This window comes from Xenopus tropicalis, chromosome 9 (assembly GCF_000004195.4).
Source record: "Xenopus tropicalis strain Nigerian chromosome 9, UCB_Xtro_10.0, whole genome shotgun sequence".
Taxonomy (NCBI): domain Eukaryota; kingdom Metazoa; phylum Chordata; class Amphibia; order Anura; family Pipidae; genus Xenopus; species Xenopus tropicalis.
Window position 1 is genome coordinate 79,448,382 of NC_030685.2, and position 17,105 is coordinate 79,465,486.

Here is a 17,105-nt window from a genome sequence, read left to right on the forward strand (position 1 = left end):
TCTAACGCCTTTCACCTCTGCTTTCCTCGTTAGCACTTACTATATTGGCTCCCTAATCACGAAGGAATGCAGAGAAAGCAGTCGTTGGGTTTGGCACTAAGTGCTGCTAATGGGCTTACTTATTGCAAGATGGTAATGGCTTGGACCCAGTGCTCGCTCATGCCTGGCACTCATTCCTTCATAAATTTCCTACTCTCTTCCTGGAATCAGCTTGACCATTGATGTTGATGTGTCATTAGAAAGAGTTTTTAGATGTCATTACGGTACAAATTATTGACTGTGATACTGGTTCTGGACAAAAGCAGGTTTTAAATGGTGATGACTTTTGGTTGGACAATAAACTATGAAGCTTTAAAAGATCATTTACCATCATACAAAGGACCTTGTGGTATTATGACAGTCAAAAGTAGACAAAATAGTGATATACAGTAGACTAAGGAGTAAACACGTGTAGCAAGTAAGCATCTTAGAATTATGTTCTTGCTAGCTTAATGAGTATATTAATATTGTTCATTTCTTACATTTTTGCCCACTTGTCAAGTTCCTCGTCAATGTAGGGTTTAACAGTCTTGGGAAGAAGTCCAAGGGAGTTGCCACAGAGGTATACACAGTCATCTTCTTCATTAACCAATGACTTGTCAGCTAGAATGATTATACATATGGTGTCAAATACATTTTGAAGCTGAATTTCAGTTAAGGTAAAATACAATACAGTAATAATTAAGGTAAAACACATTTTTTCCATAATTTGTATCTCCATACCTTAAAAGAACAGTAACACCAAAAAATGAAAGTGTATAAAAGTAACTAATATATAATGCACTGTTGCCCTGCACTGGTAAAACTAGCGTGTTTGCTACAGAAACCCTACTATAATTTATATAAATAAGCTGCTGTGTAGCCATGGAGGCAGCCATTCAAAGGAGAAAAGGCACATAGCAGATAACAGATAAAACACTATTGTATTCTATAGAACTTATCTGTTATCTGCTATGTAACCTGTGCCTTTTCTCCTTTTTTCTAGCTTGAATGGCTGCCCCCGTGGCTACACAGCAGCTTATTATATAAATTATAGTAGGGTTTCTGTAGCAAACACGCTAGTTTTACCAGTGCAGGGCAACAGTGCATTATATTTTTATTACTTTAAAGCTGGTGTTACTGTTCCTTTAAGGCTTGGGTCCCCAACCTTTCTTACTCATGAGCCACAGTCAAATGTAAAAAGACTTGGAGAGCAACACAAGCACCATAAAAGTTCATGGAGGAGCCAAATAAGGGCTGTGATTGGCTATTAGGCAGCCTCTATGCACCCTATCAGCTTACAGGGGGCTTTATTTGGTAGGAAATCTTGTTTTTATTCAACCAAAACTTGCCCCCAAGTCAGGAATTCAAAAATAACTCCCTGGTTTGGGGGCACTGAGAGCACCATCCAAGGGGTTGGTGAGCAAATGTTGCCCCCGAGCCACTGGTAGGGGATCTCTGCATTAAGGCTACAAAAAATCCTTTAGACATTAAATAAACCCAATATAATTATTTTGCCAAAAATATGGATTCATGCAGCTTTGTTATCATTAACTGCAAGGTACTATTTTATTATTACAGAGGAAAAATGAGACCATTTTAAAAAAATATATATAATTATTTGCTTAACATTGAATTTACCACATACAATGAACAAGAATAAAAAAGTCTTACTTGTTGGGATATCCTTTATTTTTGGAACATGAAAGCACTGTCTAAGATGCTTTAATTCATCCTGATCATCCAAGTGAAGTGCCAGCTTCTCATCCTGAAGGCTGTACCCAAGCTGGGAGGCAATGTCCCCCAATGTCTCTAGAGGGGATGTGTGAGTTGTAGTCATACTCATTTAGGGTGGAGACTGGAATATTCGATTTTTATCTAAAAATGAAAACCAAACAACATAACTTCACATGTACTTTTCAACACCACTTACTGTACAAGGATAAATCATATAATGGGTAAATTTTAGAAAAGGTGTGGGTAGAAATCTACACTCCTGCTTTTTAGGTGCCATCCACAGACCAAGAACCCCAAAAGCATTTTAAGGCTCATTCATTTCGGAATTAGTGGGATTTCCCTTTACAATGTTTGCTTTTCTTTTGTTTACTTTGTTGGGGGCAAATAACTATGTGCTGTGTCCAGTTGTACCCAGTGCTTTGTGTAGTGATATCCTATAGCTACCATCTGCCATGACGTAGGCTAGTAACATACCCGGCTTGCTCAAAGGGTGTCCGTTACACCTATATACACACTGAAAAAAGCTGTCAACTTAGTCCTTTCCAGACCAGGTAGCTTATTTGCCCACATATGGGGCCCATAAACAGATCTGTTAACTAATATCTGTCGTCAATTGGACAGGTTTGATTTTAAGTCTGACAAGGGCAGACTGGTCCTCATTCAGTTGGGCTATTGGCCCCTTTGTATGATGATTGTCCCCAGGTCAATAATCAGGTCAGCCTGATATTGCTAAGCATCAGGCCTGGATTTGTGGTGAGGCCACAAAGGTCCGGTCCTAGGGTGACATATTTAGGGGTGGCATGCCACCTAGGCGCACCTAAATCTGCTTGCATATGAAGCACCGAGACTAGGATGCGCAGAACACTTCTGACAATGTATGGGCAGCTTTTAGGTGGCCATACATGATGGGATCTGCCAAACGATAGAATTAAAAAGTTGGGCATGGACCCAATTGGACTGAGAACCACATCAACGAGCTGATGCTGTAACCGATCCAATGAAAAATCAAACCTTCCCAATCAAGATATGCCCAATTTTAGGCCAGATATCAGGGCTGCCCATACATGGGCAGATAAGCTGCCAAATCGGTCTGAAGCACCTGAATGGGCAGCTGAAATCTGCCCGTGTACGGCCATTCACTTTCACTGTGTATAAGATGTAGGTCAAGTCAATAAGCCTTTTAAAGCAGCCCCTCAGGGTTGCACTCTGTTTAAAAAATAAATGTACTGTCTAATGGCGATGAGCGAATCTGTCCCGTTTCGCACCGCCACCGACGAAAAATTCACAATTTGCCGCGTCTTTTTTGTCACCCTCATCTTATTTTTGTCGCCCACACCTTTTTGGTGCAGCCGCGGCCGATTTTGCCGCGATTGCTCCCGATTTTGACGTGACCGCACCCAATTTTGACGCGATTGCAACTTTTTGGACGCTGCAACTCTATGCCTGGTGAAAAGATTCGCTCGTCACTATCCACTAAACTACAAAACATCAGTCAGCTTTATTCATACAGAAAGAAACATCTGCATCAGGAGCAATGCAAGGTAAGTATTCTGCACAATATTACAAGGAATGTGAAAAAATAGTGTTGTATGTAATGAAGCTTAAATCCTAATTTACTAACATAGGTGCTAAATTGCACTAGTGCAGTTACCAGCAGCAACCACCAAATCAGCCACTCGTTTTCTAGTTAAAAAATGAAAGCAACGGTTTGATCCAACCTTTCCATTCAACATTCTGTACAGCTTCTGTTGCCCTGGCTTCACCTTTGCAAGTTATAATGAAACTATTTACAGAGCTTGAAAACTACACTTGTGACTTTATGAAAAGGCTTTGATACATGTGCACAGAGAGGAGTGCTCAATTTATGTAGCATAAAGCAAATGTATTTGGCAGAGGAGGGAATCAGAGAGGGATATTTCCAGTTGCATCTGGGCAGTATGGGCCGGGGCACTGGCCTTTACCCTATCTCTAGGCTTTAATTATTGACAGGGGTCACTATTTTACTGGGCCAGCCATACTAGTGTTGTAGTCTTGCACACAGTGTAATGTACACACACATATCCCACGACCCCCACTTACTGGCTTTTGTACAATTAAGAAATAAAACCCTTCCTTGCTGGCTTTTGTGCCATTAAGTAATAAACCTAAAACTCCTGAATTGATCATTTTCCCTAATGATATACTGTTAAAATAATAAAAATACTTTATTAATAATAATAATAATAATACAATTTCCGGTCTAGTTCTTACAGTATACATGGTTCAGGGCACAGACACATAACCTTCATTTTTCCAGAGCTACAAACAGAATAGCCTTGAGTGCTTATGGGCAATGCTTAGATGATATGTGAAGTGACTCACAGGGATTCAGTAGGTTTTATTGCAATTATAACTGCCCTGTGTGCAATATATAAAGTCTACTAGAGCAAGCATTACTTGTACTAGATATAAATGTAAATAAACTAGTCACACTAGGCAGACCTGGGTATAAACTTCCAAGCACCCAAGTGCAAGTTCAATGTGAAAAGTACAACTCGAGGCTCAATATTTTATCCACCAGGGGGAGTTGTGCTTCACGCAAGAGTCGGACTGGGGTCGTCCAGGGCCCATTGGGGCTATCACATCAGCGGCCCCGCCACCCCTGGTGCAAAACTCGCCTGTGGCTGCAATCAGGGGTGGGGGAGAAGTGTCTTGCTTGGAGCATGGAGTTGGCCTGGGTCTGCGGGGCTCACAAGGACAGGGGTTCTCCTGGTGTCCAACCCTGATTGACACATTTGCAAAATGACAAAATGCACACCACTGAGCTTTCTCCTAAATTAAATCCAGATGCAATAACCTTGAGAAAATGTCAGTGTTGGGATGGCATAATTTTCAGAGTGGGCGTCATTCTATAGGCACAAAAGCTTTTCAAGCTGGTGGTAGCACTAGGGATCCCCAACATAAAATAGAAACACAGGGCCCAATGGGTCTGAACAGACTGACAGGATGCATTGGTGCTTTGCACCAAAACATTCAAGTCAATTAGCGGCTTCGGAAGCCTCCGACAACTGCGGTTGTGCTTCATAAACTACTCTTCAGGGGAATTGCAATAAAATTGCAAGCAGTGCGTAAAATGGCGTTTTAGCCAATGTTTAGCACTGCTCGCAATGTGATATTGTTCACTGAACATTTATTACATTGCAAATGTTTAATACCTGCTTGAAGATGGCGTAAATCTTAACCCGTAAACAAGTATTACATACAATGTGCACTTGCGCAAATGAAAGAATTCGCTATCGCAAACCTACTGTCCCAAGGCATGCAAAGGCAAAACTTGTCACAAAGCTAAAATTTTGTCCCATTGTGACTGGTTTTTCCGTTAGTGACATGCATTATGTTCCCCAATTATTATCATATCCAATGTGTTGTATACTGGAAGCACCATATAAAAAAGTTGCACCCCACTGATATAGAATATCGACAGAAAGTAACTGTACAAAGCACCCATGCTGCAAACAACAGGGACATTATCAGGGCAGTCCTCCAGCTGCTGATTCATTGACTGTCAGGGGTGCTGATTATTACTTGGGGTACGTTTAAGAGTCTTGTAATCTCAGTACAGGTATGGGATCCCTTATCCGGAAACCCGTATCCAGAAAGCTCCAAATTACAGAAAGCCCGTCTCCCATAGACTCAATTTTGGATCAAATCAATCAAATAATTCAGAATTTTAAATCTGATTTCCTTTTTCTCTGTAATAATAAAACAGTACCTGTACTTGATCCCAACTAAGATATAATTACCCTTATTGGGGGCAGAACAGCCCTATTGGGTTTATTTAATGGTTAAATGATTCCCTTTTCTCTGTAATAATAAAACAGTACCTGTACTTGATCCCAACTAAGATATAATTACCCCTTATTGGGGGCAGAACAGTCCTATTGGGTTTATTTAATGGTTAAATGATTCCCTTTTCTCTGTAATAATAAAACAGTACCTGTACTTGATCCCAACTAAGATATAATTACCCCTTATTGGGGGCAGAACAGCCTTATTGGGTTTATTTAATGGTTAAATGATTCCCTTTTCTCTGTAATAATAAAACAGTACCTGTACTTGATCCCAACTAAGATATAATTACCCCTTATTGGGGGCAGAACAGCCCTATTGGGTTTATTTAATGGTTAAATGATTCCCTTTTCTCTGTAATAATAAAACAGTACCTGTACTTGATCCCAACTAAGATATAATTACCCCTTATTGGGGCAGAACAGCCCTATTGGGTTTATTTCATGGTTAAATGATTCCCTTTTCTCTGTAATAATAAAACAGTACCTGTACTTGATCCCAACTAAGATATAATTACCCCTTATTGGGGGCAGAACAGCCATATTGGGTTTATTTAATGGTTAAATGATTCCCTTTTCTCTGTAATAATAAAACAGTACCTGTACTTGATCCCAACTAAGATATAATTACCCCTTATTGGGGGCAGAACAGTCCTATTGGGTTTAATGAATGTTTTATTGATTTTTTAGTACACTTAAGATACAGAGATCCAAATTACGGAAAGACCCCTTATCCGGAATACCTTTGGTCCCAAGCATTCTGGATAATGGGTCCTATACCTGTTCAACACACACTGGTGCCTAATGTTTTCCTAGGGACTGCCATCTTCTAGTTCAGTGGTTCTCAACCTTCCTAATGCCGCGACCCTTTCATACAGTTCCTCATGTTGTGGTGACCCCCAACCACAGAGGAGCGGTGTCTCTGTTCCTAAGACCATCAGAAATATGTGTTTTCCGATGGTCTTAGGCGACCCCTGTGAAAGGGTTGTTCGACCCCAAAAGGGGTCCCGACCCACAGGTTGAGAACCGCTGTTCTAGATATTATGAATAAAAGAACACAATCCGTACCTTTTGCTTATTCTGTCCCTCCAGTCACGGCTTTGCAAAGCTACAGAAAACAACAAATGAAAGCACATTAGTCCTGACCATAGTCCCTAATATGCATAAATCCCTCCTCTCTGGCAGCAAACATCTTGATGGTATCAAAGGTTACCGGCTCTGTAAATAAAGTTAAGTGAACTGAACTGCACCGGGGCCAAAACAGCGAATGGACAGAATTCTGCCAGACTTCTACAAAAAATACTACTGTGCTATTCTATATCAATTGCTGAACAGAAATAAATATTTAACAGCATCAACATTTGATTTATTTTACCTTGTGTGGGCTTATTACATTATTTACTGTGAACTAATAATAAAAATATGGGTTTTATTTATGGGAATTACTGTATGTGACACATGTAGGCTTTACTATGCACCTTTATTTGTATTAGTATTATGGTGATGTACTTCTTGGGAGAAGGGAGGCATTGGATATTATTGCATCTGAGTAACTTTGAGCATGAAAGGTAAAAGATTTTTGCTCACCTTTACCTTTAATAAGTCCCCATACAGGTTAATCGAGCCGAGGTTTGTTCAGAGTTGGAAGGAGGAGTTGTTTAAATTTTTCAAATTGAAGAGTTGTCTGGCAGTACTGTAATGGGCCAGGGGTCTCAGGTATCCCTAGATAGTGAAAGGACAATCACAGGGCAACTAGCAGTTAGGTAGGTTATATATAGACAAAACTTGATAGATGTCTTTTTTCAACCTGATTTACTATGTTACTATGTGGTTATGTCTCTTTGGACTCCACTTGCTGGAGGGGTTGGTCAGTCCTTGAAAGCACAAGGTATGAGGCCTCAATAGGACTAGCTAGTGTCAAGATAGATTCAGTTATAACTCATTCTTGTAGGAAGAGTTAGGCTGAGGGTAGTTAGTAGAGCAGCCAGAGGCTCCAGTGAGGAGACCAGAAGAGTTAGTTTCCCACTTTGTCACTTGTAAGCATAGGGACTCAAGCGGTTAGACTCAGGGAAAGAGAGGTTCCTAGAGAAAAGCACCACAGTAAGTATCCTACTAGGGCTTAGGACTAATGTACCTATAAGTAAGTACTACCTCTGGAAGTTACTAACACTACACCTGAACCCTATTGCATCAACTGAGGTGTCTGTGAAGTGATTAAGTATTGTACCATGTGTGAAGCAACATCAAAGAGACTGAATGTAATTTAGCAAACTATTTGCTTTAAAGACAACTGGAACCCAATTTATTTGAGAGTTCTGCTGATTGAGATCAAGTTGGCAGCTTATCTGCTCATGTATGGGGTCCTTCAACAGCCCTAAACCAACTGATTTCTGGTTGGAAGTTGGGTATGTCTGAAAATCAGATCAGGACGAAGAACATATTGACCTGTTGATGTGATCCTGTACCCTGTTGTTGGGGTCATATCGGGGAAAGATCTGTTTGGTGGCCAGCAGAAAAGAAGACGGGGGCTACTGGGGGTATGTTCTTTACTAACAGGTCATAATTTTCTTGGGTTGGTACAGAACCCCAAAACATAACAACATGCAGCATTGACTGTGCCCCACTTCTTTGTTTAGCTTTAATTCTCCTTTAAGATGCTATCTAAGGCCCCATCTGAGTATATTTGCAGCAGCGCATAAAAGCATCCACTGCTCTTTTACATTAATTTGCTGTTGCTATTAACGAGCGGACCATTAAAAGCCTGAGCAACTACATTATATCACAATTTTCTGCAACATTTATCATTAACACAAAACGAGCATCTGTACGTTGTCCCTTTGAGGCAGAATGCAGAAAATATATCAAATATGCACCCCCCCCAAGTCATAAACAAAGCAATGAATGTCAGAGGACCTGGTCTTGCTACTTCCAATTTGTACTGAGCCATAATGTATACAATTTTATTTTAATAGGAATATCATGGGCCTATTTTCCTTTTCCCCTGAAGCTGTTAAAGCCAGTAATGTCCCCATAACACATTATGCATTGCTCTTCCTTAAGTGCCCACCTTTCTTGTCTGATGCAAAAGGTTTAAATTCGATCTGCGGAAAGTCTGTTAAAAGACGTTCTTATTAAAGGGAAACTATACCCCCTTTTTGATATGAGCTCATTCAGTTAGGCTTACATAGAAAAGGTGCATAAGCACAGGCATTGAAAAGATTGAAAGATTGAAAAGAAACCATGATACTCATACAGACCATAGACCTTAGGCTCACAGTGTAATGCACGCCCCCCTCACCTTGTTCCATTGCGAAGTGACAGATTCTGGGACTTGAAATCTTTCTGCTTTCCACATTGGGTATTGCACGGATTCTCTGGAAATCAGAGAGACATAATGTCCCAGAATCTATCACTTTACAATGGAAAAGGGAGGGCTTGCATTACACTGTGAGCCTAAGGGGAAATTCTAACCCATCATACCATGTATAGATTCCCTTTTCTCTGTAATAATAAAACAGTACCTGTACTTGATCCCAACTAAGATATAATTACCCCTTATTGGGGACAGAACAGCCCTATTGGGTTTATTTCATGGTTAAATGATTCCCTTTTCTCTGTAATAATAAAAAGGTACCTGTACTTGATCCCAACTAAGATATAATTACCCCTTATTGGGGGCAGAACAGCCCTATTGGGTTTATTTAATGGTTAAATGATTCCCTTTTCTCTGTAATAATAAAACAGTACCTGTACTTGATCCCAACTAAGATATAATTACCCCTTATTGGGGGCAGAACAGCCCTATTGGGTTTATTTCATGGTTAAATGATTCCCTTTTCTCTGTAATAATAAAACAGTACCTGTACTTGATCCCAACTAAGATATAATTACCCCTTATTGGGGACAGAACAGCCCTATTGGGTTTATTTCATGGTTAAATGATTCCCTTTTCTCTGTAATAATAAAACGGTACCTGTACTTGATCCCAACTAAGATATAATTACCCCTTATTGGGGGCAGAACAGCCCTATTGGGTTTATTTCATGGTTAAATGATTCCCTTTTCTCTGTAATAATAAAACAGTACCTGTACTTGATCTCAACTAAGATATAATTACCCCTTATTGGGGGCAGAACAGCCCTATTGGGTTTATTTCATGGTTAAATGATTCCCTTTTCTCTGTAATAATAAAACAGTACCTGTACTTGATCCCAACTAAGATATAATTACCCCTTATTGGGGGCAGAACATCCCTATTGGGTTTATTTAATGGTTAAATGATTCCCTTTTCTCTCTAATAATAAGACAGTACCTGTACTTGATCCCAACTAAGATATAATTAACCCTTATTTGGAGGCAAAACAATCCTATTGGGTTTAATTACTGTTTAAATATTTTTTTTGTAGACTTAAGGTAGGAGATCCAAAATTACAGAAAGATCCCTTATCTGGAAAACTCCAGGTCCCAAGCATTCTGGATAATGGGTCCCATACCTGTATAAGATATATGGCATGGGGGGGAGGGTTTGGTGGTGGGTGAGTGGACGGGCAGTGGTGGCCCCTAGGGGGGTTCGGGGGCCCTGGTTTGGCGACCCCATTGGGCTTCATACACCCCAGTCTGATGCTGCTCCTGACCACTGGATTTGTTCTACATGCTGTTTCTGCTGTGGCTTTTTATAAGAATAATGTCCAAGACCAACACAAATTTTACATCCCAGTAAGGAAATATATAAAATAAAAGATAAAGTAATTTTATAAATATGATATAATTCGCCCTTTAAAGTTATTCCCTAGTTAATACTGTAAAAGAAACCTAGAAAGCCAGCAGTAACTTTGTATTTTATCTAATCATATCCCCAAGGAAAGCAATCATAAAATATTCCAGCAGGCTCGGGCTGATTACCTGTGTGGCTCATTACAGGGAATCTCATTTGACTGTCACGTAATTAACAATACCTCATAATACGTTTTTTTTTTTTGCAGCCGCTTTTTGTTCAAAATAATTATACCTGTGTTAAAATTCACTTTCCCCATTTGCGACACATTTAATTGTCTAATTAGCAGGCTATTGATGGAATCGTTGTATTATAAAAAAGTAGATTCTGTTCATTTATTATGAAGTTTGTAATGAAAAAAAAAAAAGAAAAAAGAAAAGAGTTCCTTATAAATATATTTTTTTAAAAATATACCCATTCTGCCTTTTTCTGTTCGGTGCAGCTCCATTTTCGGGAAACAAATGCACCAGGATCTTAATAAGTCAGGACGACAATCTTAATTTGAGCTCCCAGAGATCCCTGGACTTCATGGATAATATGGAAAACATTGGATAAGTAATGAAACATTTTCAAGATAACTCAACAAGTCTACAGTTGCACTGGACGTATCATTAGTGTGATTCATGTTCAAGCGTGACTCAAACAGATGGAATTGCCTTCCTACCAAAAAAAAAAAAAAAAAGGTTTTGTAGCTCATTAGCCAATACTCAAGAATAATCTACTTGTGATCTGAGGTCAAAAGGAAAAAGTTTGCATGGATGTTTTTCAATAGATGTATTTTAATGACTTTTAATGGAGAAAAGTAAAATCTGGGGACCCTAAGTTGTCTGAATTAGGTCTGAAATATTTATCTGTTGAGAATAGGAAACCTATATCTAGGCAATTTCTAAAATTTACATTATGAGATATAGCCCTAGTGTGGGATAAATTTATTTCTAAATGACACTGTTAACATAGTTAATTCCCTCTGCCATTTAAAATGTTATTCTTGAACCAACAAATGTATTTGTAGCTGTAATATTGGTGTGTAGGCGCCATCTCAGTGCATTGTGCCTGAGTCTGAGCTTTCAGCCAGCGCTACACATTAGAACTGCTTTCAGCTAACCTATTGTTTCTCCTACTCCCATGTAACTGGAGGAGTCCCAAGCCGGACTTGGATTTCTTACTATTGAGTGCTATTCTGATACCTACTGGGAGCTGCTAACTTGCTCCCTTCACATTGTTCTGCTGATCGGCTGCTGGGGGTGAGGGGGGGGTATCACTCCAACTTGCAGCGCAGCAGTAAAGTGTGCCTGAGTCTGAGCTTTCAGAAGGAGCCAGCGCTGCACATTAGAACTGCTTTCAGCTAACCTATTGTTTCTCCTACTCCCATGTAACTGGAGGAGTCCCAAGCCAGACTTGGATTTCTTACTATTGAGTGCTATTCTGATACCTACTGGGAGCTGCTATCTTGCTCCCTTCCCATTGTTCTGCTGATCGGCTGCTGGGGGGGGGGGGGGGGGGGGGATATCACTCCAACTTGCAGCGCAGCAGTAAAGTGTGACTGAAGTTTATCAGAGCACAGGTCACATGGCTGTGGCACCCTGGGAAATGAAGTATAAGCCCCATGGGCAAAACAGATTACAATGCAGAATTCTGCTGGAGAAGCTCTATTAACTGATGTGTTTTAAAAAAACAAAAAAACATAAAACATGTTTTCCCATGACAGCATTCCTTTAAATAAAAAATAAAAGAGCCCTATTGTTCACTTTGCTTACACAGTGGTCCAGAGAGATAATCTTCTTGCAAAAGACTCTGATAGGCCCGAAAGTTCTACTCAAAAGTAGAAAAATTGCTCAGGCCTATCATGCCACCTTCTCCACGGATGCCAGAGTTTCAATTTTGAAGAAAACCATGAAACTTGCCCTTCACTTTACATCAGGTCCATAGTGACCACTATGGTAGGTTTATTATTCTACATTGTACTATAATGACTAAGTTCATACTGGTAAATGTATATCTTCACCCCACCCCACCTCAGAACTCTTACATCTTATACACCAAAAGGTGTCTCTCTTGCTTTTATCGCCACAATGTTGGATGATTGGGGCTGTTATTAGGCACTAGATAGTCTGTAGGTGGGCTGATCTTACAAAGGCTGTAGGAGGGCAGAAGGACAGATGTACCTGCCAGTATCCAACTGGCAATCAGTGTGAGCTTCTGCCGAAGGAACCTGAACATAAAAGTTTCTTTTTGTCATTATTTGGCAGCAGGATGAGCCCACACACCGATATTTGCTTGGTTAATGCATTATTTAAGAAGTCATTTGGGACAATACAATACAATACAAAGCATTGATAGAAAACTAAAGAATGAAAAGGCCTAATGAGCAAATGTGGTTGTTATGTGACCTGTACATCTATAAGTTTAGGGAAGTATTTCAAATATTACCCTACTATTATTTCTACTGATTTTAGCTTTTGATCTTGTGATCCTTTTGGGATAGTGAAATCAGGTGAATGCACTATATGTTATCTCCCCTTGTCTTATGTAAATAATTTGTATTCATGCCTTTGGAACGGCTTTTACTTCACATGTGTTTTTGAGATTTGGCTGAACAAGAGATTTTTTTTAAACCAAAACATTAATCCCGGATCAATATTAATAGCAAGTTCTGATAGCAGTAATCATCTCCCTATACTTTCTTAATTTATTAGACTATCTGTTGCATCTACCAGTGCAGCAATTTTAGATAAATAATTCCACCACTTTATGGTGAGGTTGCCCAATGAGCAGATCTTTGCCCGATTTGACTGCCTACATACTTCAAATAATTGGGCTGATCCAATTGTTTGGCTCTCAAACCAACAACCAGATCATTACAGAGCATTATGCAGGCCTGTTGGGAATGGACTGCATGAATGTACTGATCTGGTTCTTCCATACATATCTGGCCAGTTTTTGAAAAGATTGGTTAGAGCTGCCAACTTGGTCTGAAAAGGCAGAAAGCTGACCAATTTCCGTTAAATCATAGTAAGGGCCATACACAGGCCGATTGTAGCTGTCAATATCGGTCCCTTCGACCGATTCATCAGCTTATCGGCCCATGTAGGGGCAGGAACGAGGGGCCTGCCCGACCGATATCTGGCCTGAAATTGGCCAGATATCGATCGGGCAGGTTAAAAGATTTAGTCGGATCAGGGACCTCATCAGCTCGTTGATGCGGTCCCTGAACCGACTACCCCATTGCCTCTGTTATAATTTGATCGTTAGGTGGGGATATCGGGTAAAGATCCGCTCGCTTGGCGACCTCACCAAGCCAGCAAATCTTCACGTGTATGGGCACTTTTAGTGGGCACCAAATGATCATACATTGATTGAAAAATTGTTAATAATAGGATTTGCCCATTGTCCATTTGTTTGCAGGGCCAAGCAGGTATCTTTCCTAGTTTTGGCTAGATGATATCGCTTGAAATTGTTGTTTTCATTGACTAAGAATAAACAAAAGGATTATGTATTGGTGTATAGCCAGCTTAAGTCAGAGGCGATGTATAAGTTACAAGGTCCTTGGGGAGGCTTAAGGTTTCCTTCCATCTGGAAAAATTGAAGGGGCCCAAACACTAGCCCGAGGGACATATACTGTATTTGCCAGCACCAAACTTATTCACCCCTAAGAATATTCTTGCATTGCCCGTCCCAGGACCCAATAGTCTGGCGATAGCACTTTTTTTCAGATTGTTTTATTTGTTAAAACATCCCAATAATTCCAACCCAGCCAATAGGGCACTTGAGTTCACACACTCCCATACAGAAGGGAGTAACCTGAAGTTCTGAGGAATGTAGGTCCAAAAGATACAAAAACAAGCTCAAAACGCCGGATATCAGGTTGTGGGAATGTAACCCTATTGCGCCACTTTTCTTTTCATAATCTATTTAATAATTATCAGTAAAGTATTTTTATCATGGAGCAAAAGGATTTTAGCTCTTGTTTCTCTTTAAGTAGAGCATCACTAAAGACAGATTATTAGTAATTACTTTGGATGAAATAAAATGCACAATGTACGTTGAATTAATTTGATTTACCATTATTACTGCTTGTCACATTCCAGATGGAGAAGACATTATGCTTTCAGCGGATAACATATGTTTTCTGTAGTTGCTTTCGTTATTTCTCCAAGGCTTTTAATGTCCTTTTTAGATCAATTAGACAATTTTACATATATCAATACATATGTTATCCATCCCTCCGAGTGCTTGTTGAAGCCTATAGGGGCAATATTCCCTGTATGACCTTGACACAGATTCTCCCCTCGAGTCATGCAGGTTCAGGAATTAGCAGGCAGTAAAAATGCTCATCCGACCGTACAATAATTAGTGAGGCATTTAACAAGTACCCTTGAAGTGTTGAAGTACAGCTAATGTGCAATATAGATGGTACATGTGGGCCCAGAACAGAATGGCAAATAATCTCCTATGTAGGGCAGAGAGGAGCTAAGTAAGGAAAGATTAATACAGGTCACCTCACCCCTTGCCTGAAGAAATGCTGATTAGTGGGAACACTGCTCATTGCCACTTATGGAGAGTGATGATACAGTAACTGGAAGCTTTGCATATGTTGGCACTTCTTGCTAATAGTCCATTTTAAAATACTTTGATATGTTTAGGTAAACCTCACTATAACCTCTGTTTTATTTATAATACCTGGCATTTTATGCTCTTCTATAAATCCTGTACCCCTCCCAAGTGCCCTACTTCACACATTTATCGAAGATAATTACACATTTTTCATTCACATTTTCCCTGTTTCTAGATTTAATAATAACAGTAAAAGCACCTCATATCTTTACTTGTACTATAAATACAAACAGGTTACATCTACCCACCCTCTTAAGGTGGCCATTCACGTTCGGATTCACTTACTTGGCGATGTCGCCAAGCAAGCGGATCTTCTCACGATATCCCCCACCTACGGGTGGGCGATATCGGGCGAATCCAGGCTAATTCGGTCGTTTGGCCCTGGGGCCAAATCAACGAATTAGAATGACAAGTATAGGCGAAGTCGGTTCGGCTCCATGATGCAGTCCCCAATCCGACTAAATTTTTTAATCTGCCCGATCGATATCTGCCTGATTTCAGGCCAGATATCGGTCGGGCAGGCCCATCGTTAGTGCCCCTACATGGGCCAATTAGCTGCCAAATAGGTCTAAGGGACTGATATCGGCAGCTAGAATCGGCCCGTGTATGGCCACCTTCACCCCCTTCATGTCTACAATTTCAATACAAGTTAAAGCTCATTGAGAGACCATTGTTTTGGGGGGAACTCTTGTATCAAATATGTAACCACAATGACGTATTTGTGAAATTGTATCATCACAAATGATAAATCAAATCAATTTTATCGAGCGATCTTCATGAAAACTTGAACTGGATCATATTTGGTCAGGGGCTTTTGAGATTTTGGAAAGAAGGTAACATGGCTACCAGAAGATGAGATTCTCTCTCTCTCTCTCTCTCTCTCTCTCTCTCTCTCTATATATATATATATATATATATATATATATATATACAGGTATAGGACTCATTATCCAGAATGCTCGGGACCAAGGGTATTCCAGATAAGGGGTCTTTTGAGATTTTAAAACTATATAATTTGAAGAGAAATACTGTACATTTTCATGCTGAAATTAGATATAGCAGATTTATAGATTGTAAGCTTTTCTGGGCAGGGCCCTCTTCATCCTTTTCTATCGGTTATTGGTTGTTTTGTATTTAATTATGTACAATGTATAAACCCACTCACTGAACAGCGGAATATGCTGGTGCTTTATAAATGCATGTTAATAATAATAATAATAATAATAATAACACTCTCAGGTTTGTTTCCCCTTTTTTAATATCAGACATTGATCCTATGCAGACTACTGCAGCTGCTTCTCATTTAACTGAATAAAAAGCAGGAGATGCTACACATTTTAAGCTTATTAAATGCAATATATTTGTAACACCTATTTGGCTATAATATGGCCAACCCAGGCTAGTAGCGTGCTGTAGAGCATGTGTTACATGCGACCTTAATACAAAGGAGTGGGCCTCCGCTAAGTGGGAGACAGATAATGGAGCTGAGGGTGTAGTTGAACTACAACTAGCTGAGGTAGTGTGGTGCAATATATAGAAATGGACGCCAGAGGATTCTTATGGATGAACTAGATAATGCTTTATTGTCCAAGACAATGGTATGCAGGGTTATTAATACTCACTCAATAGATGCAGAACAGTATGCAGCTATACAATTGATGTAAATGGATCAATAGCAGAAGTATGATGCTCCCCTGGGTATCCCTTCTCATCAAGAGGTTGGGCAGGTAGGAAAGCTCACCGGCATAGTCCCATGCTCTTTTGGAGGTTAGGGCAAGGCATATTTGCTAACCTAATTCCCTAGCACTTCTGTGTCCCTACAATAAGGCAATAAAGGCCTAGTAGGAAGACTACTCCTTTGCTATTATCCTTGATGGAGCAAATGGCTGCTCTTTCTATATACCGTATTTTTCGCCGTATAAGACGCACTTTATCTTCCCCAAAATTGGGGGGGAAAAGTTGGTGCGTCTTATACGGCGAACTGTCTTCCTCTCTGTGCCGCGGCTCTCTGCCGCATCCTCGCTTTTATAAGGTTGCGCCCGTGCGTACTGACGTCACACTCACAGGGCGCAACCTTATAAAAGCACAGAAGCAGCTGGGAGCCGCGGCACAGAGAGGAAGACATCACGGGAGCC

At 40.1% G+C, this 17,105-nt stretch overlaps 1 protein-coding gene across 1 annotated transcript in view; it reads right to left on the minus strand.

The window, feature by feature from the left end:
• Positions 1-1,871, minus strand: part of kynu (kynureninase) — a 64,281-nt gene extending 62,410 nt beyond the window's left edge. Inside the window, exons 1-2 of the mRNA XM_031893167.1 lie at positions 1,693-1,871; positions 522-642 (exon numbers count right to left, since the gene is read on the minus strand). Of these exons, the coding sequence (XP_031749027.1) occupies positions 522-642; positions 1,693-1,864 (293 nt within the window). The 5' untranslated portion in view covers positions 1,865-1,871. The remainder of the gene's footprint in view (positions 1-521; positions 643-1,692) is intronic.
• Between the last annotated feature and the right edge of the window lie 15,234 nt (positions 1,872-17,105).